The sequence below is a fragment of the Martes martes genome (genome assembly GCF_963455335.1).
Source record: "Martes martes genome assembly, chromosome: 10".
NCBI lineage: Eukaryota > Metazoa > Chordata > Mammalia > Carnivora > Mustelidae > Martes > Martes martes.
This window is the reverse complement of record NC_137898.1, coordinates 938065-964309: the sequence shown is the minus strand read 5'-3', so window position 1 is coordinate 964309 and position 26245 is coordinate 938065. Positions and strand designations below refer to the sequence as shown.

Genomic DNA, 26245 nt, shown 5'->3' with positions numbered 1-26245 from the left:
AGAGCCGTCCCTCTCCCTTGTCACCTCAGTTCTGATAGTTTGAGAGACCGCCCCTCCCATGGCGTGTTCAGAGCCCCCCCCAGCCCCCCCGCTGGGCAGCCAGCCTTCTTGGGCCCAGGGACCTCTGGGAGCTGCGGTCACCCCCGCACGAGTGCCGCATCTGCTCCCTTGGGACGCGCTGCAGGAGGAGGCCCAGAGAGGGGAGTCGCTGCTGGGGACCCATGTGCCTCTGGCGGGCTGACCCCTGCCCCCCCACCTGCCCTCCAGACCTCCGGACACAGGCTTGAGCTGCACACCTGCCGTGTTTCTGAGCTGAGGGGGCATGTGCGGTGGAGAAAGCGGGTCCAGATCCTGCGGCCCGTGGTGGGCCTTGGCGGGGACTTACTGGGAGCTGGAGCAGGACGAGGGATTTGAAGGAGCCGCTGAGAGTGGAAGGAGCCGGTGTCCACCAGAGGGCGCAGGTGACCGCACAGGTGGGTCCGTGGCCAGAGGGTCCCCATGAAGGCGAGCGGGGTCACAGTGCCGGCGAGAGCTGCCGTGTGTGTGCACGCGTGTGTGCGTGTGTTACTGGTCCGTGCCCTGCTGCCCCACATGCCTGCTGTGGGCTGCCGGGAGCCGGTGGGTCCTGCCCCGTGAGCCTGGCCAGATGCCTGCTGGGGATGGCACTGCGCCGAACAGCCAGCCTGCCTCCGGGGCGCGCACCTGTCCCGAGGACGGGAGGCCTCAGGGCGTGCTGCGGCCAGCAGGACTCCGTGCGAGGCTGGCTTACTGGCTGTCCCACGGGACTGTCACGGACTCCCATTGGCCAGCGTTGGGGGCACCCATGGTTCGGTCTTGGACTCTGCTAGTTGAAAAAGATCTTTTGTTGTCCTCACTGGTGCACTTTTGACCTCGTTTGTTTTAGCTCCTCCTCCCCCAGTTTTGTTCTGGAGATTCTAGGCAGCCCCTGCCCACCTCCTGCCTCGTAGCACCCGTCAGGGTGGTGGTCTTCAGGGGAACATGTCCATTTTGTGCCTGCGTTGGGCTCCCCGTTGGGCTCTGAGTTCTGCAGAGCGGGTGCGTGGTCGGGACTAGCTGTGTGTGGCCCTGATGGGTGCCAGTACTTGAGTCCCTTTCAAAGGGGGCACCAAAAGGAGGGGTTGTGCCACACCGTTGGCCTTGAGTTAAGTATTTGCTTTTCGGGGTCCGCCTGAAGATGGTAGCCATATTCAAAGCTTACTGTCCACTTGTGCCCACTCTCCCCTGAGGGCCTGGGGCCAAGGACCAGGTCACTGCCAAGATCAGGAGCTCTGCCTGCAGCTGCAGTGGGGAGGTGGGGCGGGGTCCCCTCTGCGCCACCCAAGCATTCTCCAGGTGGTTTCGGAGCTCCGTGCAGGTATAGGATGTGAGCAGCGGCAGGGGGAGCTAGCCCCCTTCTCTGAGCAGGTGTGTCTGCACCTTCCCCTGCCTGCACCCCCTTGGGGAGACCGAGTTAGCAACCTCAGCCAGGCTCCGGGTTGAGTCCCCACAGGTTTGACGGACTTGGGCGTTGCCCTTGGCCTCAGGTCGCACTTGCATGGAGAAGCACTGTCTGGAAAACTTGGGCCGGGACTGGGGTGTGTAGCCCATGGCCTTGGGCAGGGAACAACTCACGGACCCTCGAGGTAGGGTCGAGCCCATGGCTTTCTGACTGTCTGGGGATACAAGATGGAGGGGTTATCCTGAGGGGCTGGCTGGGAAGTCGGGCCAGGGCTGGGCTGCCTGGGAGGGGCCGTCAGGGCGCGTTGCTTTGGAGGCCGGCTGGCCTGACCGCGGAGTACAGTTGCATCCAGGTAGGGCAGGGGCTGCCTCTGTGGATCTCCCTGAGCCAGGTGGGAAGTCCTGCTAACAGGTGAGTGGGACTGACAATGCCACCGGGCTCCTTTGTGTGCTAGAGACCCCGGGCCCCGCACGGACTCGGGGACGGTCATGGGGCCGGTAGCGGCCAAGCTGCCTCCAGGCCCGGCTCAGCCTCACCGCTGCCCTCTCACACGCGGAGAGAAGTGGGCGTTGTCTTCAGGGAGGGGAAGGCATAGTGGATTCTCAAGGGAAGGAGCCGGGAGCCACCTGCCTGCGTCCGGGGTTGCACTTGGCCCCGATGTGCAGTACGATGCGCCGGACTTCTGCCTGGACCCTGTTCCCTCCCCAGCCCCACTGAAGTGAGAGCCAAGGAAACCAGAAAGGCAGAAGCCCTCAGAAACAAAGATGGGGGGGTGGCGGTAGGTGGTTCTGGAGCCATCTGGGTTTGGAAGCTGGGACGACGGTGGCAGATTGGGTGCAAACTCAGTAGAGCGGAGAGCTGGCCGCCGGGGAGCCAGCCGTCCTGAGGAAGCTCGGAATGGTTCCTGATTGGTGGAGTCCAGGCACCTCCCAAGAGGTGGTTGGAGGTCTGGAGGGGTGTTTCAGAAGTAGCTGGACACCTGCACCCCTGCTCAGGGCACGAGTCACAGGACCTGTGCTGGGGCACCACTAGGCACGGAAAGCCTCGAGGACATCCGACAGCCATGGTGTCAAGATCCCCCTCCCCACTCTTGGTCTGTCTCCAGGACCCTGCCCTCCAGGCAGAGGAAGGGGCAGTCTGAGCAGCCACAGAGAGAGCACCTGCAGGCCCTGACATGGGGCGTCCCCGCGTGCTCCCAGCAGGGAGTCAGGTGGCCCCGGTGCAGCCCTTGGGACCATCCTTGTGCTCTTCAGTGCCTCCTTTGAAATGGGAGCGGACAGCTGGGGGTGCGCAGGCACACTGAGGAAGGCGTGAACAAGAGAGGGAAGAAAGGAGAAGACACGTGCTCCGAGCGGGCGCACCGGGCAGGGCGTCGCTCGCCTCGGGCTAGAGGCCGCGCGCCCCAGAAAGAGTAGACGGCACAGAAAAGGGATGTCCAAAGAACTAGAAAGAATGGAAATTAGAAATGCAGGAGCCAGCGAAGAGGCCGTGGGTTAAGAGGTAAGATTGCGCGCGTTTCCCAGCAAGTAGAGCAGAAAGCCGGGGCTGGACCCCGGGAGTGCAGAGGTGATGATGTCCGCGCCCGTGCAGGGGTGTGCGGCCACAGGGGCCTTCCAGAAGGAACGGAAGCAGAAGGAGGGTGTCACCAAAGCAGCGCAGCCCGTTTCCAGAGCTGCGGGCCGTGAGTCCACATCGAAGAGGCCGGCCTGGTGCCCCACACAGGGAGTGTCCCCCATTCCCACAACATTTCAGAACACCGGAATGAAGAAAGGATTCTGAGAACTTGGCAGAGAGAACGAGACAGAACAAAACACCAGGAATCCAAACACAAATTCCAACCCAGAAATGAGAAAATAGTCTTCAAGATACCACGAGAAAGGATTTCCAGCGTGGGCTTCGTATCAGACGAACCATCAGTCATCTGCGGGGTTCGGATAAGAGTTTTCTCAAACCTCATGCAGGTTCTGAAGCAAAGGACTACTTCCAGGCGCCCCCCACCCCAGACCTGGTGCTGAGGGAGAGGAGGGGCAGCCCTGTGGACAGCTGGGGAGCAGGCGTGGTCCAAGTCGGGCACCCCGGGGCGGGACACCTGCCCACAGCTGAAGGACAGGGCCGTGACTTCGCCTCCCCAGTGGCCAGCAGGAAACCACGGGGAACGTAGGGCAGTTCGGGCTCCTTTGGGGGGGGTCTTGATTCAGTCCTGCGTCTGGGGGCCCCATTCTCCTATCCCTAGCTTCCCTCGTTAATAATTCCTGGCTTCAGGCTTTCAGAAAGCAGCATTAACCCTAGATCGGGGAGAGCCGCGTTGGTGCACCTGTCGCTCCTTCCATCCTGTCTCCTCTTCTTCCCCGTGTGTGCTGCGCAGTTTCTGAAGACGTGTTTTTGGAAAGAGGCGGGAACAGCCGAGGGAGGCATCCCACAACCCCAGAGGTCCCTGCAAGGTGCTTATAACAGAAGCCCTCCGGACGCTGGGGGCTGCCGTGCGCTCTGCCCTCGGGTCAGTGGGTCGGGTCGGCCCCTGGAGGCCCAGCTATGTATGTACGAGTCCCGTGGTGTGGTGGTGGCGCCGTGGGGCCACGGCATCCATACCCGCCCACTTCTCAGGTTCCCGGGGCAGTCGGATGAGAGCTGACAAAGGTGTGGGTTCGTGCCAGCATTTCTATCCCTTTAGTTACCACCTCCTTGTGCCCTCCACAGCCGCCCCTATTGTCACACCCACAGAGCCTGTCCTGGGTGCTGCCGGTCAGGTCTCCTTGGGCCTCGAGGTCCCCTGCGGTGCGTGTAGCAGTGAGTGCATGGTTAGGGATGGGTTAGGGTTAGGGGTTCCTCTCGATTCTGAGCAGGCTAAGGTGTGGCAGCCTCGACAGGCGGCGGCGTTCTGTAGCTGGTGGCCCCGGGGGTCGCCTTCCCACTGTGGTCAGAGCTCCTTTGAGTGCTATCAAGGTCCTTCTGTGCGCGTCACTTCTGCCCCTGGGAGTTAGTCAGGAAGGGCATTGTCCTGGGGTGCTCAGTGTGGCTTTCACTTTATGGGAAGCTGCCAGATGTTCAGCTGCGTCTCCTTTTTAAAATTCTTTATTGGGATGTACGTAGTGACTTTTTTTTCATCATAAAAGCAAGATAACTAAATATTTGGAGACATGGAAAAAAATAACTTTTTTGTTGATATTTTCATATATGACTTTTTCCAAAATTACAGTAGCTTTTTTCTTTTTCTAATTATATGGGAAATTCTAATAATTCATAAATTTATTAAAAAGTGAAATCCACATCACACCTTGCCCGGAAGGAGCCCTTCTAGGTGTCACCTCTGGCCCCTCCCAGTTGCCCTGTGCCGGGGCCCATCTGTGCCAGTGCGCGCCCCACACAGACGCGCCGCGGCCACCATGCTTTACCAGCCGGGCCCCCCGCGGGCGCAGCCGGAGGCAGTTTCCAGCATCTTAGTTTCAGGCAGTGCTTCTTTCTGTTTCTTTATTTGTAAACTGTTCTGAGTTCTTGAGTATTGGTGATAAATTCCTAGAAGTAGACTTTCCGGTCCCAGGGTCTTCGCGTTGTGCGTTCCAGAACATGTGGCCAGCAGCCTGTGGGCGGGGGGTGCACGTGGGCCTCCCGGGCCCTGGCCGTCCTTGTCCTTGGTCAGAAACAGAAGGAAATCATCTTGTCTTCTCCGAGTTAGAGACATTGATCTTTTCTTCTTATGATTTTTGACCATTCACAGTTTTTTTTCCGCTTATGGATGACTTTTTCCTTGCCCTGGAGGGGGAGGACGGCCGTGCCTTCCTCGGTGATTTCCGGTTCTGATTTGCATGTCAGGAACCGGGTCGTGCAGGAGCACGTGTTAGCTCCGCGCCTGGTGGTGAACCAAGTGCTGTCTGCTGCGGTGGGTGCAGAAAATGACAGGCCCGTTTCCCGCTCTCGTCGGGCTCGCGTGGACGCAGCGAGGACCGCGGGGTGCCGTGTGAGTTTTGGAGGGTTGAGGGTCTCAGGTGACCTTCGGGCTAGGAGTGAGGAGTCTTTCCCGAGGCTCTTTGTTGCTGAGGACAGAGCAAGACGAGGTTTATGAGGTGGCCGTCTGTGTGTGTCCCCGGGGCCAGGCTGGCCGGGTGGGCACTGGGCAGGGACACACTTCCCGTGGGGCCTTGAAGACCCTTGAGAGTCCATGAGCCTTCACAGCAGTTGGGGTCCTGGGGGGCTTCACGTGAAGAACGGAGACAAGCAGGCAAGCCGTCTGAGGACTGGGGCGCGGCCAGCGGGGGGCTTTGGGGGGCTGCAAGGCCGAGGAGGCACCAGGGCAGGAGGCCAGGCTGCTGTCTGGACTGTCCGTCCCCAAGCCCGCTCGCTGCGCCGAGTGTCTCCTCCACGGCTTCTCTGAGCCTCCCCCTGCGGACTCCGAAGCCTGCGCCTCAGCATGTCCGACTCTGGCTTTCCTCTCGCTTCCTGGAACTCCCGCACCTGACGCTGTCCTCCTCATCTCAGAGAAGAAAGCAGCGCTTGCGTTTAGAGGGGAACGTGCCGTGGGGGAGCAGGGGGAGGGGGAGGGGACCCGGGTCCCTTTGCCCGGCGCAGCCTCAGTCTTCCTTTCTGCAGCAGTCAGGGCTGGGCCCGGCTCGGGCCCCACGTCCATGGCAGGACGTGGCCGGTACTCGGCCGCAAGGTGCCTGCTGGCAGTGCCCTCGAGGGGGTGGAGTTCCGGGGCTTCCCGACCTCATGCTCCTATTAACAGGATAAGCCACGTGCTGCTGGCTTCCAGGTGCCGCTGGCTTTGCCGTGTGAAGCTGTTAGCCGGCTTGGCACCTCCCGGCGCCCGCATCCTCCCCAGACCGGTGGCGTGCGGTGCTCTCGGGCTGCGGTGTGCAGGGCTGTGAGGGGCAGGCTGACCCTCGGCTCACTAACTGGGGCGACCATGGGCCTGGGGTGCCGTGGGGGAGAGCTTGTCCCCACCCCCTTGGGCTCCTTGGCCCGTGCCTGTCTCAGGTGCGTCCATCTCCGGAAGCTTCTCTCCGTCCTTCCGTGATGTGCAGGTGCTCTGCTGTTTCTCTCTGGCATTTTTCTAATGAAAGGCTGTTTCTTGCTTCTGTTTCAGGGTTTGGGGGTTGGGGGCCAGCTTGGCAGCATTTGTGCTGCAGTCCCTGGGGGGGGGTGCAATGCAGGGAATGAGGGCGGGGGAGGGACGTGTAGGGAGTAAGGGCCTGGGGGGGGGGTGCGGGGAGCGCAGGCGGCATCTCCCTGGGCTCTGCTCCCCTCCCATGTGGCTTCCTCCTTCCTGGACTGAGCCTGGGCTAAATCTCGCAGCCCAGGCTTTTATACCAGCAGGGAGGGCGGGGCGATGTGGTGGGACCCACGGCGCCCTGTTCTTAGGCAGCCTGGGCTGCACGCCTGCTGGGCCTGGGGAGGCGAGGCGGTGAAGAGAGGCGGCCACCTGCCTTGAGCAGCTGGCCTTCCTGAGCCCAGGCACTGTCCCGGGGAGTCCGTGCTGGTGTGCCTGCCCCTTATTTGTAAACAGCACATCTGGCACTCACCTGGGCCCCAAGGTGGGCAGGGGAGGGCTGGGGCGCACGGGCTTCACTGCATTAAACTGAGGGGCGCTGTCGAGTCAGTGGTCTCAGCAGCCTGCCGCGAGCAGGCCACCTTGCATACGCCCCGGCCAGCGGGTGCTTGTCTTGGCAGATGCCAGTGTTGGGGTCAGGAGGGAAGACTTGCCAGAGGCGGCTGCCACGCGGGCTGGACGCCCCTGCCCTTCTGTGGTCAGCGGTGGCCAGGGGCCAGGTGGGATGACTAGGCAGGCTTCAACAGCCACTTTCATTGTTTGGAGTTTGGCTTGACTTGAACTTGGAACAGAGCGGTTTTGGGGGTGTGGTGGAGCGTCTCTCTGCTTTCTGGATGTGTGCTAATATCCTGGCGCCAGCCCCGTGTGGGCCACAGCCTACCTCCTCTGCCCATCCGGGCGGCTCTTGCGGCCTGACCTCAGACCTGCTTCCCGGTGACCTGGTGATCCGTGGCCGCCCTGGTGCCGGGCTCCAGGAGGGCGCTTGACCTCCAGCCTGACCCCTGCGTCTCTTCCTCACCTGCCACCCAGAGGTCCTTCCCGGGCCACCCCAGCCTGGTTTACAGGGGTGTTGGGCGAGTGTGTGAGGAAGGCAGGGTGAGCCCCGCTCGGCCACGGGCGCAGGCCTGGCCCTAGCTCTCATCCACCCCCACGTCTTCGTTTCTGCCTTGTCGCAGCGGCTTTGGCCCCCACTCAGACGCCAGTACCAGGGTGATCCTCAAAGGGGGCCAGGCTGTCACTGCTCCGGTTCTCCGTGGCCAGAGTGCGAAGGGGACGGGCATTGTGTGTTGGGTGTTGCCCCCTTTGGCGTGCAGCCGTGGTGGGTTTGGGGCTTTCCCCTGTCTCGGGTTCCTCCCTCTGCTGCTGGGGCCGGAGGGAAGCAAGGCTGCCATGGCGAGACCGTCCAGGGCCTGCTCTCTGCTCGGGACAGCTGAGCTATGGGCCAGCAGGGAAATAAGCTTCCCTTTCCGGATGTGCCCACCCCCTCTTGGCGGGGTGGGGGGCGCGTTCAGAGCAAAGGCTCTGGAGGTGACCCCGTGTCAGATCTCTGCCGCGGGAAACCCAGACCGCTGGAGGGTGAGTGCAGTGTGCTGGGGCAGGGGCCGCGGCGAGTGCCGTGGGCTTGCGTGCAGGCATCACTCCCAGCCCCAGCGCCACCCCCTTGTGGCGGAGGCAGTGGGAATGGGGTGCGGACACCGAGTCCCAGGACCCCAGTGGTGTGTTCTTTTCTGTCATTCGCCTTTTGTGTGCACAGGGCCACCGGCCCAGGAAGGTCTCAGGGAAGCCTACGAAGAGTTAGGACCTCGTGGCCCGGTGCATACTGAGCCATGTCACGGGCCCTGGCCGCTTCTGTGCAGGGCCACCTGCCTAAGTGGACCTGGCCCGCTGTGGGCAGGATGGCGACTCCGTCCTCTGTGTCCTGGGCAGTGTGGGGTGGGGACCTCTGGCCGCAGAAAACCTGCCCCGCACCCAGTCACCACCTCCCAACCCAAAGCCCTTCCTCTGCTGTGTCAGTCCTGCAACTGCCACTGCTGACGAGGTTCCCCGAGTGCTCTCTGCTGGGCGCCAGCCTGGTTTTACTTGTGCGGCGACTCTAGCTTTGTGACCCCACGTGGGAGGTGACCACCACGACATCCGCTGTCTGGAAGAACGGAAGGACCGCTCTTCAGGACCCTCCCTGGCCGCTCCCACGAGTGGGGGCGGAGCCTGGTGCAGTGGGTGGGCCCTGCCCGGCTGTGTGTGCCCACGGGGGCTGCTGGGCCCCTGGGTGCAGCCCTCGGGAGGGGTCTCGCGGGGGTCCGGCTGGCTGGCAGCTTCTCTACAGGCCTCACTGGCAGCTGGCCGAGTGCGACCTTCCCCTCCATGGGCAGGAGCTCTGGTGCTTGTGCGGGGTCGCACAGAACGGGGCTGAGAAGACGGAGGTGCCGCCCCGTGTGCAGACAGGGTGTCACAGACACTCCGTGTGAATAGTTGGTCACAACAGAGCGCGTGGGGCGAGTGTGGTTGCGAGTGTGCCTGCATGTGGCTTTCAGATGAGCAGACCACACGGCCGCCCACAACGTCCTGGGGCCGGAAAGGGGCAGCATGCAGAGGCCCTCGCAGCCCTTCCTGTCCGCCCCTCCCGCCTCTAGGTTGTGCGCCGGCTGTCCGTGACCCCCACAGCGCCGCCCCTCTTCAGGGCGTGGCTCCCTGCAGTCTCCCCTGCGTCTGTGGGGCTCGCGGTTGGGGTCCCAGGCGGGAGCTCCTGCTTCCTTGGTGGGATGTTTTCTGCGCATCTGCGATCGCGTGATGGGTATGTGCTTACACTCATCAAGATTGGCCGGTCTACAGTGTGCGCTTTAGTGGGTTCTAGCAGACGTGTGCAGCTGTCAGACCCCCCCCCCCCGAGTGACGGTCCAGAACATTCGATGTCCCCAGGTCCCACATCCTTGACCACCACTCCCCTCCTCCCCAGCATGGTTGTTTTGTGCTTGTTGGGATTCATGCCCCCAGGAGCACAGACTGTCACGTGGGCTCTGCCCTGTCACGGCACGGGTGCTCCGAGGTCCGTCCAGGTTGTGTGTTCCGTACTCGGTTCCTTGTCCTGGCCAAGCTGGCGCCCCTTTCGCGGACAAGACGGTTTGCTTAGCCGCCTGCCGCTGGGCGCTCTGGTTGCTTCCCTCAGCACTGCCGTGAACCGTCCCGGACCTGTCTTCGTCTGTCCTGCAGAGGCAGTAGACCTTCTGGGGTGCATGGGAGGTGCACGCATGAGCTGGGAGGACTGTGCTGGTCCGGAAGTGCCCGCCCCGTCCGCTCCACCGGCAGCGCTCAGCCTCTCTTTTGGTGACGTCCAGCTCATCGGTCACTGTCTTCCGTGGACTGCCCTGTCGGCAGTTGGCCTTTGTACGTGGGACACTGAGTTCTTGCTCCTGCTGGTTTCCAGAAGACTTTCTAGGCTGGCGAATGCGCCTTGCTGTATGTCACGTGAGCTCCTGGGGGGCCAGGGTCCAGCAGGCAGTGATCCAGGGTGGGTGCGAGCACCTGTCTGTCTCTGTGTCCTTCTCGAGCTGGCAGCTGTGCACTGGCAGAGCTGGGAGGAGAGGAGAGAGGAGTTCTGACACCAGCCGTTTCCCTGCATGTGCTTTTGGGCTTTATGGATCCGTTCCCTGAAACGGTTCTTTGCACCCTTTTTGGACGTGGATCCTCACCAGTGGAAGAAACCCTTGAGCCAACCAGGAGCCTGGTTGCCGGGCCCCTGAGCTTTGCCCAGACATCAGAGCTCCTCCGGTGTTTTGGAAATTGTATTGCTTCTTGTGCCAGCTGGACAGAAAGGCCAGGCGCGGCGACAGAGGGTGAGGTTAGCACGTAGCGACCCTTCACTCAGCCGGAAGGCCGTCACAAGCACGTCTGGGGCCAGAGCTGTGTCCGCCGTTGGACTCTGTCTGCAGGTTGTGTGAAGAGCTCCCTGGGAGGATGACAAGATGAGTCACAGCCACTGAAACAGTTCACGGGAGAAGTGAGGAAGGTCCTCGCCGCGCTCTGGGCGCTGGGACACGGCCACTCACAAATCCGGACACCCTGCTTTCCCGACATGGGTCCCGGTGTGGCCGCGGGGCACGTGACCAGTAAGCCAGGTGCCAGGCTGTGTGTGCTAGCAGAGAGCGAGAGCAGTGGGGGCTGAGTGTGCTGGTGAGGGGAGGCGTCTCTCAGGGCTGACAAGTGAGAACCCGAAAGGTCAGGAGAAAGAGCCGAGGGAGGGCAGGCGGGCAGTAGCCCTGAGGTGGCCGTGAGCTCCTGCTCTCGCGGTGTGGTCGGGGCTGGCGTGGCCCAGCAGTGCAGGGGGCATGGGCTGTGGAGGTGAGGGCATGAGCCTTAGGAAGAGAGGAGCACGGTTGCCGAGTGGTCCCATGCGTGCACACGCACACACACACGTGTACTCATCTACATGTGCACACGCAACTTACATAGACGCACACACACTCACACGACTCACATGCACTCATATGCACACCCGGCTCCATACACTCACGTTCGCACCCACGTACACACACAACTCTCATGCACTCACACACATACATACACAGCCCACGCATACGCACAGTCACAAGTGCACACACCTGTGCACGCATACGCAGACGTATACACACACTCAGTTTTGCAACGTGTGGCCCCTGGAGGAGGCCGTGTGGGGGCCGGATGGTCCAGGCGCGAGGCTCAGGCAGCGAAAAGCAGCGGGCGTGGGTGGACCGACGGCTGGACAGCTTTCGGGCTCCGCTCGCCTGGGGATCTGCAGAAACATTCTTGCGTTGGTGCAGCTGGCGTCTGCCCTGTGTGTCTTTAAGGGGTTTGTGGGGATCTTCGTCGTCGTCGGTTTTCTGGACGCGAAAGGGGTATGAGAGTGTCCGCTCTGGTCACCAGCCTGGGTGAGGAGGGCCTGCTGAGATCGCGCACGTGGGGCGCCGTCTGGAGAGTTCCGGCGTGGGGGCGTTCTGCTGCTTCGCCGGGGCTCCGTCTGGGAGCCAGCCTTAGGCCCTCTGATCTGGATTTAAAACAACCATCATCCTGTCTCTGGCCTTCGGGCCTCTGGGGAGGTTCGGCCGCTCCAACTTGACTGTTCGTGCCGGAAAGGGTCTCTCACCCGCAGTGCCGGCCCGAACTGAAGAGCGCGTCTGCCTTGTTTACTGAGACGGCAGCAGGGCCCCGGGTCTGCGGCAGCGGGAGAGGACGTCCGAGGAGCCGCTCTCAAGGCCCGGCTCTTCTCAGAATCCTGCTCCCTCCCGCCGGCCTGGTCTGTGCTCTGGGGGACGCTGGGGAGGAGCCCCCGCTGCCGACCTGCTCTTGGGCACCTCTCTGTGCGGCGTCTGCCTCCGGCTGCCGAGGGTGGGATCCGCCTGCTTCGAAGGCCTCTGCGGTCCTTAGAACCGAGGTCCAAGGCAGGACATTTGTTTTCTGAAGTTCTCAGCTCTGCTCTCTGCCTGGGAGGTGCCACCTTCCCTACAGGCTCTCCGAGGACCCGCAGGGAGAGCTGCCTGTCCCAAAGGTCTGCTCAGCAGGCGCTTCCTTGTGGAGCCCAGGTGGATGGCGGCCCGTTCTGGATTTCTTCCTGAGAGCGCTCCCCCCAGGCACGAGGCATGTGAGGAATGGCTGCGATATGCTGGCCGGGTCCTCGCCGGCCAGGCTCTCAGGTGCCGCCTCTGCTCACCTGGGGGAGGCACTCACTTGGGAGCAGAGAGCAGTGGGACAGCAGGGAGGCAGCTCTGGTGGCTCGGGGCCCCGGGCCGGGGTGGCCTGAGCTGTCTGGGCCTGAGGTGGTCCGTGGGGCATGGGCTCTGCGCTAGGGGGTCAGGCTACCTGTGGAGGGGCTCGGCCGCTTTTGGAACCGTGCAGTGCTGGGCATGTCGAGGCGCTGCTGGCCACGCACGCCATCGTGCTCTGGGGACATCGCTCAGCTGGTCAGTGCCTGGAAGGGGCTGGGGTGGAGGCTGCTGCCTCCCCGTCTTCAGGGTTGGACGGGGCTCTTGTCGGGGCCGCTGGACCAAGCCAAGGCTTCAGTGCCTCCGCACGGTGTCAGATGTCACCTGAGGTGACAGTGCAAGCATCGGTGGTCACCCAGGGTATCTGGGCAGCTCTGTGGCAGCAGGGGGCAGCCCTTTTAGCTGAGCCCTGCACGTGTCTCCGCTCCTGTCCGGAACAGCCCCTGTCCCCTGCCTCTCATCCTGTTGCCATGACCCAGCCGCCTGCCAGCCCAGCCTGCACAAGCCCCTCCTCTGCTCACGGCTCTTCCACCCTCCAGGGGCTCCCACATGCCTCAGGCACGGTCCAGACCTCAGCCTCTGTCCAGACCTCAGCCTCGCTGCCCCCGTCTCTTCCGTCGTCTCCGCATGGCTCTCCTGGGGGTAGGATCTCTCCTCTGCACACTCCTTTCCAGGGTCTGCACGGGCTGTTCCCTGCACAGATACTTCTTTTCCTGGCCTCCCAATTCCTCCTCCGTCAGCCCTCACCCACCCAGACCCTTCCCCCCGGCACGCTGGCCTCGACACGCGTGTGTTCAGAGCCCTACCAGGCGCGAGTGCCGCTTTGCTGAGTGAGTGCAGGGCCCGGATGCAGGGAGCCTGTGCACACGGGCCGTGCCCCAACCCAAACACACGTACCGCCTGGAAGCCGTGCACGCTCCTCGGACAGGCTCCCTGGGGAGGTGGTCCCGCTTACCGGGGAGCAGTACTCTGGCCTGAGGCTGCGTAGCGGGTGTGCGGGAGCCAGGGACGCCAGCAAGCCCAGGGCCTCCATGCGGTCACACGCTGCTCGGCCTTCGGGCGCCCTCGGCCTGGCCGCGTGTCCGCTGCCTGTGGTAGGTGTCGGCTCGTGGAGAGAGCGGCAGGAGTGTCCACACCTCGAGGTCAGATGTCCCCGGGGCCTTGCAGGTCCTGTTGGGGGTGGGGGCTGAGGCCATGTGCCCCACACGGGCAAGCAGCACACATACCTTCCTGTCCAAGTCGCTGTGCAGTCCAAGGGGTGTGCGGACGGACCCCTAGGAGGCCGCCACTTGCTCCCAGACCCCCCGGGGCTGAATGTCAGGCCCTCCTCCCTGGGGTGGTCACCCAAGGCACCCGGCGGGGGCAGTCCAGCAAAGGACAGACTTTCATGGTGGCCTGCAGGGCCTCGAGCCTGGTGGCGAGCAGAACGCACATGCGTGTGTCTGTGTGCAGTGGGGGGGATTGGGGTTTCCGGTGCAGGCAGCAGAGCCTGGATGGGGTGCGGGTCTTCTCCAGGGTGACCGCGTCGGAAAGACCTATTTCTGCCCTTACTTCCTTATTGAAACGGGCTGTTTGGCCCGCCTCCCTCAACACATACTGTGTTTGTGCCCCCGCTGTGCCAGGCGCACTCCACAGGCTGGGACAGAGCGCCGAGGAAGCAGCATGCGCCCCAGCTCCCCGAGCCGGCATCTCCTGGGGGTGGGGAGAGCAGCCACACCCTGCCGTGCAACCCAGCCCAGCCCAGCCCGGCACAGACTGGTGCTCCATGCCCACGCCCACCCAGCACCCTCCCGCCCCCTGGTGTCCACCGCATCTGCAGACAATCCCTGTTCTGTCATGGCCACCCCGTGTGCCCCGTCACGGAGGGAGCAGCGAGCGTGCACAGGCACCGGCTGGGGTCTGGCTGCTGTGCCAGGGGACATCTGCATGCTGCAGGCTCGGCGTGGCGGTGCGCTTGGGGCGCCTGGGCCCTGTTGCCCCCGGTCCTGGTGAGACACTGGGGGCAGAGGCCACCTGCAGGAGCCAGGAGAGGAGCCGCGCTCCTGGCTGAGCACCTGATGGAGGCAGGAGCAGCACGCAGCAGAGCCGGCTGGGTGCGGGGGGGGGGAGGGGGGGCTGGGTCCACGTCACAGCGCCCGAGCCGGAGAGGAATCACAGGCACTGACACCACCCAGTCCTGGCCCGCTGCTGCTTTCGGCGGAGTCCGCTTACTTTAGATGCCCCCTGAGGATCCTGGCCCCTGGCAGGCGCCGTGGCCCACGGGTGTCCTGTCCTCATCAGCCCTCTCCTGGGGCAGCATGGTGTTTTAGGGGATGTGGCCCCCTTCCAGGCAGGTCCATGGGTTTAGTGTTGTCATCCAGCCCTTGTGTGGGCAAGTGAGCACCAGGCAGCATCGTGGGACAGAGAAAAGAGACTGGAGGGCACGGGAGGGAGGAGGGAGACCCGTCGGCCTCTGCGGTCCTGCAGTGAGAGCGAGGGGAGCTTCAGCCAGGGCGGCCCCGTCGACGCGCTCTGTAGATAGCGTCGAGGACCTTCTGGGGGACGGATGTGGGTGGGAGCGTTGAGAGTGGAGCGCGCGTCTCCGGAGGACCCGGGAGGGCCACAGGGGAGGGCAGGCTGGCTTTAAGGTGCCCGTTGGGACGGGTGGAGCAAGGAGGTGTGATGGGCGTCGCCGGCGTCTGCCATCCGTGACGCACACTGGCTGCGCACGGGAAGGGGCCGGTCCTGTACGTGTACACGCGTGTGCCCCACGGCCACGGAGCCCCCTCCACAGTCCAGGAAGTGAACGTCCCCATGACCCCGTTCCAGGTGACCCTGGCCTGCTCCTCTCGGTATGGATTAGTGACATTTTCCAACCACTCACGTAAGTGCGATCCCCTCAGCGTGGGTCTGCGGTCGCAGCATGCTTGTGTGTGTCGGAGGTCGTTCCTGCGTGTCCTTGGGCGGGACTCCGCGCCCCAGACAGGCCTCCGCTGGCCCATCTGTCCCCCGGCCGGGGGCCGTGAGGGCTGCTTCCCCACATCAGCTGTTGCGGACGAAGCTGCAGAACATACGTGTGCAGGGGTGCACAGACACACACTTTCTCCTCAGTGCAGCACCTGGGCTGGACGACACGTGTGTGTTTAAATGTGTCGGTTGTGTTGTGCGGCGATGTGCCCGCCGGTACCGGTGCCGGCCGCGAGCGAGAGCCCTGGAGTCCGCCCCTCGTCGGCCCGGGCACGCGGGCTCTGCGGTCGCCCTTCTGAGGGAGCAAGAGCCCTGGTTCGTGGGGTCTCACGCCGCCTTTCCTCGGGTCCTAGCAGCCACCAGCGCCTTTTTTGTGCGGACTGCTCTGCGGTGAGGACGGTCTTCTGCTCGGGCCGTGGGCCTGTTTTCTACGGGATTTGGTCAGACGTTCAGTCATGGGGGGCAGCACACCTTCTAGATGCAAGTCCCTCGTCGGACGTGCTTTAGGAGGGTGTCCCACGAGCAGCAGCCGGCCGGGTGGCGTGGGCTCACGGGGTGGGGGCTGCTGCTCGCTTCAGAGTCCCCTGGTTCCATTTGGGAAAGCCCCGCGTGCCGCGTCTTTGGGTTCCTTCATCCTTGCTCCCGCCGCCTTCGGTGAGCTGTTACCCACCCCGAGCGCTTTTCGTCGCAAGTGCTGTAGATTGTGCGTCCGGAAAGTCAATGTGGGTCTGAAAGCAAGTCTTCCCTGTGCCTCCCTAACGCACTCCGTGTCCCCTGCAGGGTCTGGAGCAGGTGGGGGACACCGCTGGGCTGACCTTCTCCTGTCGTCTTCCCATTCTGTCGTCTGGCCGCATTGGGGTCCTTTTCAGTTGATCGCTTAACTCTCAACTCCGGCTCGCATTCTCCTCTTCCCGTGAAGGCGCGGCGTTCCCGGCTAGACGCGACAGCCTGTGAGCTCTGCCTTTTCTGGTGCTGCGCGGTTCTGGGCGCTTGTAGCTGTTCTCGGGCGTGTTTCGTGGACTCGCTGTGGAGGTGCTGCTCCTCTTCGGCTCTCGTCCGTGGTGTTGGTTTCCCGGGGCTACGGCACTGTTCCGCGTGGAGCTGGTTCTTCTCAAGTATTACACATGACACCTTGGTTCTAGGTTTTCCACTCTGGCTGGTGGCAGAAGGAGTCCTTCCAGCGCCGCATGCGCCTCGAGGACTGTCCCTCTGCCCCTTCCGGGTGGTTCGTCCCACACGCACATCCCGGCCACTGCCTGGCCAGGGAGCCCCGGGGCCCGCAGCGCACCCACGCAGCTCTCTTCTTAGGGTGCCCTGTGCCTCCGCCTCTGGCTGCTCTGGCCTCCCCGGCTTCCTGGCGGAGACTGGTCAGTTCAGGGTCCCGCTGGGCTTCTCCCTGTGGTGCAGACGTACTTGTGTGCTCCCGCCCCGGGCTCGCTGTGCTTTGCTGTCCGGCGTCTCCGGCCCTGAAAGCTGTCCCGTGTATTATTTAATGTCTTCTTCAAGCAGGAGGTGGAATCCGGTCCTCGTTCCTCCACCTTGACCAGGGTGGAAGTCCCGATTGGAAGTTCTGTTTTGAACTTCTTCCGTGCACACTTCTCTGACACTCAGCGAAGCCAAGTGAGGTTTGAAATTGCTCTGATCTCCCCCGGCTCGCTGTCTGCGGTGCGTGAGCGCGGTGGCCCGTTTGTTGGCAGAGAAGGGCAGCCCTGACATCGGGCAAGCCCTGTTTCTGCTCGCTCCTTCGGTGTGACGTGTGGCGGGGTGGGCTGCGCGCCGCCTGCTCCCGCGGCCCCACGGAGCTTCCATCCCCATCCCCCCGGCCGGCCGCTGGCGCAGTGCCAGCCTGGCGGGACGGTGGGGCTCCCACCACACGCGGAGGGAAGACCTACGACGCAGCCCGGTGAGAGGCACGGCCCCCGAGGCTGCTTGTCGCCCTCGTGCCTCCTCCGGAGGACTGGAAGTCGCCCCCAGGCCGAGCAGAGGCGGGCCTGGGTGTGAGCAGACAGGACACGGTCTCAGCAGCAGAGCACTCCCTGCCGCCCGCTCGTTCTGGAGAAGTCCCGACACGCGTCCTAGTTCGTAGACTTCGCTCTAAAAGTACACATGTGGCCCGCCGAGCGCCTCCTCCCGTTTGTTGTGAAAGCCTGTGGTGCTGCTGGCCACGTGCAGACCGTGCCTGGAGGAGCCCGGGGGCGCTCTCACCCTTGGGCGCGCCTGTGTGCCCTAGGTTCCCCCGGAAGGCCCATGTGCAGAGCTGAAGGCCCTTGCCGTCCGTGGAGACGCACGGAGGAGGACATGCTTTCCATCGCTGGGGATGAGAGTGTGGCGCTCCTGACCTGGCTGAGCACTGCCTCCGTTGGGTAGCCAGGGGTGTCCTGGCCTGGGTGTCCTGACTCCGCTGCACACAGGTCACCCTCACACGGGCTCTGTGACACCGTGTGTGGCATCATACGTGTTGTCACGCCTTTGCCGCGTTAGCCGCTCCAGGGCAGCCCCGTGCCCTGAGGAAGGGTGTTGCCAAGGACTCCGCAAGCCCACGTGTCCACAGGTGAGCCTGGGTCTGGGCTGCAGGCAGAATTCGCGTCCAGACGTGGACCGTGTAGTTAAGGGCGAGGTTTCAGTGGCCCCGGGGGGCCCCGGGCTCTCTTTCTGCGTTCACACCCAGTGTGACCTTAATCTGCCTGTTCTCTTCCCTTCCCCCATCATCTGAGCTACTCGGAGCCGACTCCAGACGCCCTGACAGGATAGGGCCGCTTCTCCCTGAGCAGAGAGCGGCTCGCAGGTCGAAGCAGCAGTCCTTGCCACGACATCACGCAGCCGGTCAGCGCTCGTGTTTCTCTCGTTCCTTACGACTCCTTTCGCTGTTTGGATTCAAGGGAGTCCACATGTTGTAGTTCGCTGACGGGCTTTGTAATTCTCTCTTTTGTAGCTTTGTATTTTGAAATGATTATAAACTCACAAGAAAGTGCAAAAACAGCCCAGAGAAGCCGGTGTCCCATTCGGCCAGCCCTTGAGTGGTGACACGGCAGGCACCTGCATTGTCAGAGGGTGGCGTCGGCACAGCACCGTTCACTAGGTTGCGGACTGGACGCAGCGAGTCTCTCAGTCCGCAAGCCCTGCGCCTTCTCTTTTCCCGCTGTGGTCCCACTGAGGAGAGCCAGCGGCTTCCGTGCTGTTCCCTGCCATGCCGGCGACACAGTGGAGCACGTTCCCCTGTGTGTCCTGTCAGTCGTCAGCTGTCCAGAGACACTTGCCGGGTGGAGTTCTAATCCGGGCAGCAAGACTCCTCGCGGGGGGCGGTGTCCCTCCAGTGGGAGGCTTGTGCTCTCTGGAGGTCTGTGACCTGCTTGGGGACTCTCGACCACTGCCCAGAATCACTCCTTTGTTAGGCATTACAAAGGCCACGCGGCAGCCTCCTATCCCCCGTGGGCGACGGAGTAGTTGCAGAAGGAAAACCTGCCCCTTTCCAACTAACTGGGCCCCTGGAGGAGCAGGACACGTGCTGCCTCTGTCCTGTCACTGGCCAGCCTTCAGAATACCGATGCGGGTTTGATCCTGCGCCGCCTTGGTGTCCAGGCGTGGACAGTGAAGGGTTTGTGTGCGAAGGACCGTTGCATCAAGACTCAAACGCCGCTGTGTTTCAAGCCGTGGGGTTGTTGTCCCTCCCTATATTCTTAAATCGCCCCGCCCTGGGCCAGGGAATGTCTTCGGGCTAGTTCTGAGTCGGGGTGACGATGACCTTCCCGGCCTCACACAGCGTTGCCGTCCTTGCCCCAGAGAGCAGGGTGCACACCTGGAACCCGAATTCCGGAACCCGCCTGGCCGCCGCAGGGGCCGCGCTGTGTGGAGGCCGCGGTCTGCACGTCAGGCATGCTCTCCACTTCTGAGCTGGCCGTGTTTCCTTGGTCTTCTCGGTGGACAGAGGTAGAAAAGGTGTGAGTGTAGAGAACCCATGAGTTCGTCCAGGTGTTTCACATCCCCGTTCAGGACCTCCCCTTCGTCTGCACCTCCACACCACAGAGCTCGTTCCCAGCCATACCCACCCCCATGCCCATTCCACACCAACCATACCCACAAGAGGAGCACAGGGAGCGGGAGCCCCGCGTGTGGGAGGACGTGCAGGCTGGACCCCGCACCCCGCACGGTCGGCGGGAATGGAAGCCGGGCAGCCGCCGTGGAAAACGGCGTGGCGGTTCCTCCAGAAATTGAGAATGGAGTGACCGTGCGGTCGGCCAGTTCCTCTTCTAGTTATGTACCCAGAGAATCGAAAGCAGGGACGCGTGTGGACGCTCGCACACCCGTGTTCACAGCCGCTGACACACGGGAGCAGCCCCCACGTCCACCGATGGACGCTCAGATACACGTGGTCCATCCACACACCGGCCTGTCCCTCGGTCCCACGGAGGGACACGCTGGCACCTGCCACAGCTGATGGACCCGGGGGACGTGATGCGGAGTGAATACGACACAGAGGGACAAATACTGCAGGGTCCCGCCCAGATGGGGTCCCTAGAGTCTCCAGATTCGCAGGGACGGAGAGTGGACGGTGGGCGCCAGGGGCCAGGGGAGGGATGGGCGTCGGTGTCTCAAGGGGACGGAGAGTGGATGGTGGGCCCTAGGGCCAGGTGAGGGATGGGGGTCGGTGTCTCAGGGGGACAGAGAGTGGATGGTGGGGGCTGGGGAAGGGCTGGGGGGCAGTATTTCATGAGGACAAAGTTTCTGTTTGGGAAGATGGGAAGTTCTGGAGACCCTTGGTAAGGACGGCTTCACAACATGCTTAATGCATCTGATCTGTGCTCTTAGAGATGGTGAAGGTGGTACACTTATGTGTATTTTTGCCATAATAAAAAAGAAGATTGTTTAGAAATGTTGATCTTTTAAATTCAAAATGGATGAAAGACGTAAACGTGGACAGGAAACCATCACAATCCTAGCGGGAACACCACAGCACCCTCCCTCTGTGACCTCTTCGTCGCGAGCAGCTTCTTGCTGGACGAGTCCCCGGAGGCCAGGGAAACAGAAGCAAAAACGAACTACTGGGAACGTCAGGATGAAAAGCTTCTGCGCAGCAGAGGAGGGAGTGGACAGGACCACAGGCGGTCTACGGAGTGGGAGACGGTGTCTGAAAATGACGCACCTGATAAAGGGTCAGTGTCTAAAATCTGTGAAGAACTCACCAAACTCAACCCTCAAACGACAGACAATGCAGTTAAGAAATGGGCAGGAGACACGAACAGACACTTTTCCAAGAAGACACCCAGACGGCCCAGAGACGGAGAAGATGCTCAACCTCACTCAGGGTCGGAAAACGCATCGAAACCGCGACGAGACGCCACGTGACGCCTGTCAGAACGGCCGGAGCGGGTCGGGAAACGCCAGGTGTCGGCGAGGACGCGGACGAAGAGGAGCCCTCGTCCCCGCGGGCGGGACGCGAGCTGGGGCAACCGCACGCGGGGACGCCGCGGGGAGGGTCCTCGGGGAGGGGACACGGAGCCGCCCCCGCCCCAGCGGTCACGCGCTGGGGACTCCCCCACAGGATACAGAGAGAAGCCGTGAGGGGCTCGCGTGCCCCAGCGTTCCCAGCAGCCGGACGAGGGAGACGGTCCACGTCCGTCTCCGCGGACGAGTGGGTACAGACGGGGTGTGTCCGCATGTCCCCGGGGCATCCCTTGGCGTCAGAAAGAACGACCGCTCGCCGTTCGCGGTGACGTGCGTGGAGCCCGAGAGGGTGTTTTAATAAAGATTTTACTTGTTGATTGATTGATTGATCTGAGACAGGAAGCACACGCCCCTGAGCGGGGGCAGGAGCGGAGGGAGAGGGACGAGCAGACTCCGAGCTGAACACAGAGCCCGAACCGGGGCTCGAGGGACGCAGAGGGTGTGCTAAGTGAAAGGACGCCCGTCAGAGAAAGACCGTGATCGTGTGATCTCACTCGTGTGGAGCACGAGAAATGAAACAGATGAGCTTAGGGCACGGGATAGAGACAGGAGGAGGCCGAGCGTAAGAGACTCTCAGTGAGGGGGATGGAGGGCGCGGGGGCCGGGCTGGCTGCGGTGGGCATTCAGGAGGGCACCTGCTGCGCTAGCACTGGCTGTTGTCAGTGGGGAATCCCCGAATTCCACGCCGGAACCGGCACTGCGCTGTATGCTAACGAACGAGAATTTAAATAGAAATTTGGAAGAAAAAAATAAATTGGAATTTTTTTTAAGCGTTGATATTTTTCTGCAGGTAGCTTCGCATAGCTCCCAGCCCCATCGTCTTCACGTGAGCAGTGTTAGCCCAGAGCATCTTCCCGTTCCCCGTCCTCGCACACCCGATTCGGAGTGCTGCTGTTGTGTCATCGGCTGTGTCAGAACCGCCTGGAGAGCGTGTTCACCCGCGTGCCGGCGTCACTGCAGAGTGTGCAGGCCGGTGGGGCTGGGAGGGCCTGAGGCAATTCAGGCAACTTCCAGATGCTGCTGCTGCTGCCAGTCTGGGGGCGCCTGGGAAGCTTCCACGGGGCCCAGGCCCCTTGTGTGCACCACAGCAGGCCTGTTCACCTCCGCACGGTCAGCCGGTGCGGCCGGGTGATGGTCGTTGGGGGGCGGGCGGCTGCCTGGCCTCGGCCCATGTCTCCAGATAGTACCCAGTGTTCCCCAGGGCAGTATCGCCCCCAGCTGAGAACTTCCACTTGAAAGACACTTTGGGTGGGTCTGGGGTCTTCGGCTCACCTTTTCTCTCCTGGTGTGTCTTTGAGCAAACTTCACCGACCTCGCTCAGGCCGCCAGAGCGGGACATCGTGGATGGGCGGCATAGCACCCCTTGGTCTCATGGGGTCCTGGCTGCTTTAGGTGTTGGGGGCCTGGGGGTGGAGATCCCTTTCTCTCCTTTTAAGGTCACCCATCCCATTGTGGGGCCCACCCTCATGACCTCACTGCCCCTCATCACCTCCCAGAGGCCACATGTCCAGACACCAGCCCCCTGGCAGGTAGGAAGGGTTGGCCACACGCATTCCGTCTGTAATAGCGGCTCCTGATGGAAAGCGTTGCTGGGAGTCTGATGAAAATACAGCTTCCCCGACAGCTAGTTTTTTGTGGAAGGAGTTGTCCGTGTCCCAGGTGCACTGATGGATGGTGAGTCCCCCGTGGGCAGCTGTGCCTTCTTGTGCGCCCGTTCACTGTGCCGTGTCGTTACCTTCGGGTCGCCTATGGCTTTCACTAAAATGCCTTCTCTTCCCTTCATAAAAAACTTCGTCTTTTAAAATTGGTGTATAATTTACAGACAGATGTCAAGTGTGCAGTTAGCGGAGTCTTGACAGATGTGAGCACCCTGTGGTTAAACCCTGAGCCCAGAACATTCTGTCCTCACCGTGTCCCTGCCGCCTCCCCTCCTGAGAGGGGATTTGTTTCATCGAAGATCAGCTGCACCTTTTCTAGAACTTCGTATGAATGGAGCCGTGTGGACCTGCTGTTTTCTTGCTGGCATTTCCCCCTCACCTGGTGTCTGAGGTTGAGCGTGGGGTGCGTCTCACCGGATGCGTCCGGTGTTTGCAGGCGGAGCGGTGTTTGTGGGATGAACAGCCCAGAATCTGTCCGCTCCTCCGGGGATGGACTCCGCACTTGTTCGCGGCGTCTGGCTGCCGTGGTGGCGCCGCCACGAGCGTCCCGGAGCGCCCTCGTGAGCGCACTTCCTTGCCGTCGGCTTAGTGCTCCGGCACGGGCCTGCCGGTCCCTAGCGTGGATGGCGGGTTCCGCTTTAGGACCAGCTGCCGGGGGTGCTCTCGGGCGGCTGTGCTGGGTCCTGCTCTCGGCCGCAGCATGGCAGCGTGCGGCTGCCCTGCCTTCTCACCGAGGCTCGGGGGCTGGGTGTGTCTGATTTCAGCCAGTCTCGTCGGGGGTGGATCGACCTGCGCTTCTCCGCTGACCCGCGCGCTAAGCAGTTTCTCGTGTTTGTCTGCTAGTCCGGTAGCTTCCTTGGTGACGTGTGTGGGGCTTTGCCCCGTGGGGCTTGCACGCACGACCCTGAGATCAAGAACCTGAGCTGAGATCAAGAGTTGGACACGTAACCCACGGAGCCACCAGGCGCCCCTTAACTTGCGACGTCGTCGTTGCTGTTGTCGGCTGCCCTTTTCCTGCTGAGAAGGTCCCCTTCTCGTCCTTTCTGCTGGGAGCGTAAACGGACATTTTGCCATGTACTGTTTCTAGTCGTCTCTTCCTCCTTTAGTCTGGAAATACGGTGAATTACATTCACAGGTTCTCAAGTACCAGCTGAGGTTAGACTCCGGAGACGAGGCTTTCCCGGCTCTGGTGCTCCTCCTTCATGCGTTGCTGCGCTTGTTCTGCTAGTATTTTCTTTCTTTCTTTCCTTTTTTAAAATATTTTATTTATTTATTTGACAGATCACAAGTAGGCAGAGAGGCGGGGGGGTGGGGGAAGCAGGCTCCTGCTGAGCAGAGAGCCCGAGGCGGGGCTCGATCCAGGACCCTGAGATCATCACCTGAGCCGAAGGCAGAGGCTCAACCCACTGAGCCCCCCAGGCACCTGCTAGTATTTTCTTAGGGAGTTTTACCTGCGTTCATGCGGGATATTCTGTAATTTATCTCACCTTGTGCTGCTCTTCTCAGCTGCACTGAATCAGCTGGGTGCTGATTCCTCATCTGTCTTCTGAGAAAGTGTGTGTGAGAATGGTTTTCTCCCTTTCTTTGCCCAGGTGGTGGGTGGGAAGAGGTAGAGGGAGAGGAAACCCTCAAGCAGACTCCCCACTGAGTGCAGAGCCCGACGTGGGACTCGATCCCAGCACCCCGAGGTCATGACCTGAGCCAAAACCAAGAGTCAGATGCTCAGCTGACGGAGCCCCCCAGGTGCCCCGGGTGTTACTTCCTCTATGAATTTGGTAGAATTCACTCACAAAGCTACCTGCTTCTAGCATTTGCTTGTAGCAAGGTTTTTAATTATAAATTCAGGTTTCCTATTTGTTCTTTTGTCCGTTTTGGTAACTCACGTTTTTACAAGAGTTTGTGTGTCTCATTTCCGCCCGCACTTGGTGGTCACCACCCGCAGGTCCCTGGACTGTCTCGTGGCTTAAAGTCCTCGCTACTTGCAGCATCATTCTTGCGTCCGGGTCTGTTTCTCGTGACTCATTTCGCCCGGTTACGGGTAACGTTTTTTGCTTTTTCGCGTACCTGTGTGCGTGCATGTGTGCGTGCGCATGTCAGGTTTGTGGCGGCAAGTGTAACTAAAGCTCTGGCTCTCGTCGTCCTTCCTTCCAGAGCGCCGTGCTTGCTCCGGTCTGTAGCTGGTCTGCTGCTGGCTCGGCAGAGCCCTTGGAGGCTGGGTGAAGCGCAGTGAGGGCAGCTCTGGGGAGACCTTCCTGTGGGCTGCCGCAGCCCTGCTCCTCGTGCGGCTTCCAGGGCAGCGGCCGGGCGCCTCTGCGGATGCCCTCCGTGTCTGCTCTGGGGGCGGCAGTGCCTGCCGTCGCCCGTAGCTGCTCTTTGCCAGGCCCTATGGAGGGGCCCTGCGCGCCCTCGTCCGGGCGGTCGGTCAGAGGCTTAACTGGCTCCGTCTTTCTCTCCGGAGCCCCTTCTCCGGGAGGCGCAGCGGTCAGGTACGCGGCCCTGCACGTTCCAGCGGCCCCAGCTCTGACCCTGGCCTCCGTCCGAGGCCGCGGGGCCTGCATGGGCTCCGCCTTCCCGCACCCCAGCCTCCGGCACACGGTGGCTCACTGCCCACCCTCAGGTCGCCTGCTCTCTAGTACCGTCCCGAGCCGCCAGCATGCTCTCCAGCATCTGACACCCACGGCTTTGTGATTCACCCAGTTTGTGGCTGCTGGTGGTGGAGGGGTCCGCCCGGGACCCTCCGCCCTGCCGTCACGCACCCGAATGTCTCCTCGTTCCTTTTTGATCAAAAAAATGCCTCCTTTCTCTCCTGTGTTCCCTGCCGCGTTGGTTTTGTGTCCCTTCCGATTTAGCCTGCACTTCAGGGGCTCATTTCTGGTTCCGCTTGTGAGTTCGCCGCCGCTCTCTCTTGAGATCGTAAGTTACTTTACTGCTGAGACGGCCTCACTTGTGCGTGTGTCTTTCCGGGCTGTTTCGATGGTCGGGGGCTGCTTATCCTCTCTTGTCGTCTTCTGTTTTGTTGGACTCAGCCACAAAGCCCTTCCCACGTGCTTCTAAGTGAAGCTTGCGCTTTCCTGCACCGCTCGTCAGGTGCCGGGCCCGTTTGCCTTGCTGCCTGTACCGTGTGGCGCTCCCTCTGCCGTGACTGTTTTTCGCTTAGTGATTCAGACCCTGTGTCTCCTCAGAGGTGTCTCTCTGTTGGAGGGGGGAGGCCCTAGACAGGCCAGAGGGAGGAGGCAGGAGTGATCCGCGGGTAATGGATCCGTCGCGGGCGTCGGGATGAGCACGTGCACACCGTGATGCGGCGGCCGGTGAGCACACGCGCATCTCTCTCTGTCCGGGGACCAAGGAGAGGACCGCCCGGCAGCCGGCTGTCAGCTTCTCCTCTTCTGCAATAGAAGGGGCCAGGGCTCCTGGAGAAATGGCTGGTTCTGACGGCAGGGCCGGCCGTGGAACGAGGTGAGCCCGGGCGACCTTCTGGTGCTCCGCTCCCCCACAGGCTGGTCCTCCCGTCCTGGGGACTGCGCCTCCCCCTCCACGGCAGGTGTGGCCATCCCACTAGTGGCTCTGCTCCGGGCCGGCAGTGAGTGAGTGGGGTGCCTGAGGTCCTGCAGACTCCCAGGCTGGCCCCGGGGACAGTGTCCTGCCGGGACAGAAGGAGCCTTTTTTGTCCTGCCTCCCCGGTGACGGGAGCTCTGTTGCTGGTGTCCTCAGCTGTGCCGGGCAGAGGCTGCCTTTTGCTGTTACACGTTGATCTGTCCTTTCCATGGCTTTGGGGGCCCCTGCAGAGTTGGGTTGAACTTGGACAGATGAGAAAGTCAGCAGGGCCCTTTGTGGGGTGTGGCCTTTTGGGGTGGGGGGAGGGCAGAGCCAAGGCTGGGCATATGGACGCAGGGGCCCGGCAGACTCCGGCTGTGCTCTGTGCTGGGGGCGGCTTCTCAAAGGAACCCGTGGGGCCGGGCTGTCA

At 62.2% G+C, this 26245-nt stretch overlaps 1 protein-coding gene across 6 annotated transcripts in view; it reads left to right on the top strand.

Moving 5' to 3' along the window:
* Positions 1 to 26245, top strand: part of MOB2 (MOB kinase activator 2) — a 73489-nt gene that overhangs the window by 29657 nt on the left and 17587 nt on the right. Inside the window, exon 1 of one of the 6 annotated variants that reach the window (XM_080817582.1) lies at positions 6323 to 6430. The exons of 1 other annotated variant lie outside the window; for it this stretch is intronic. In XM_080817582.1, the coding sequence (XP_080673708.1) occupies positions 6360 to 6430 (71 nt within the window). In that variant the 5' untranslated portion in view covers positions 6323 to 6359. 4 more of the 6 variants (XM_080817584.1, XM_080817585.1, XM_080817587.1 and 1 more) reach the window with 4 other exon arrangements.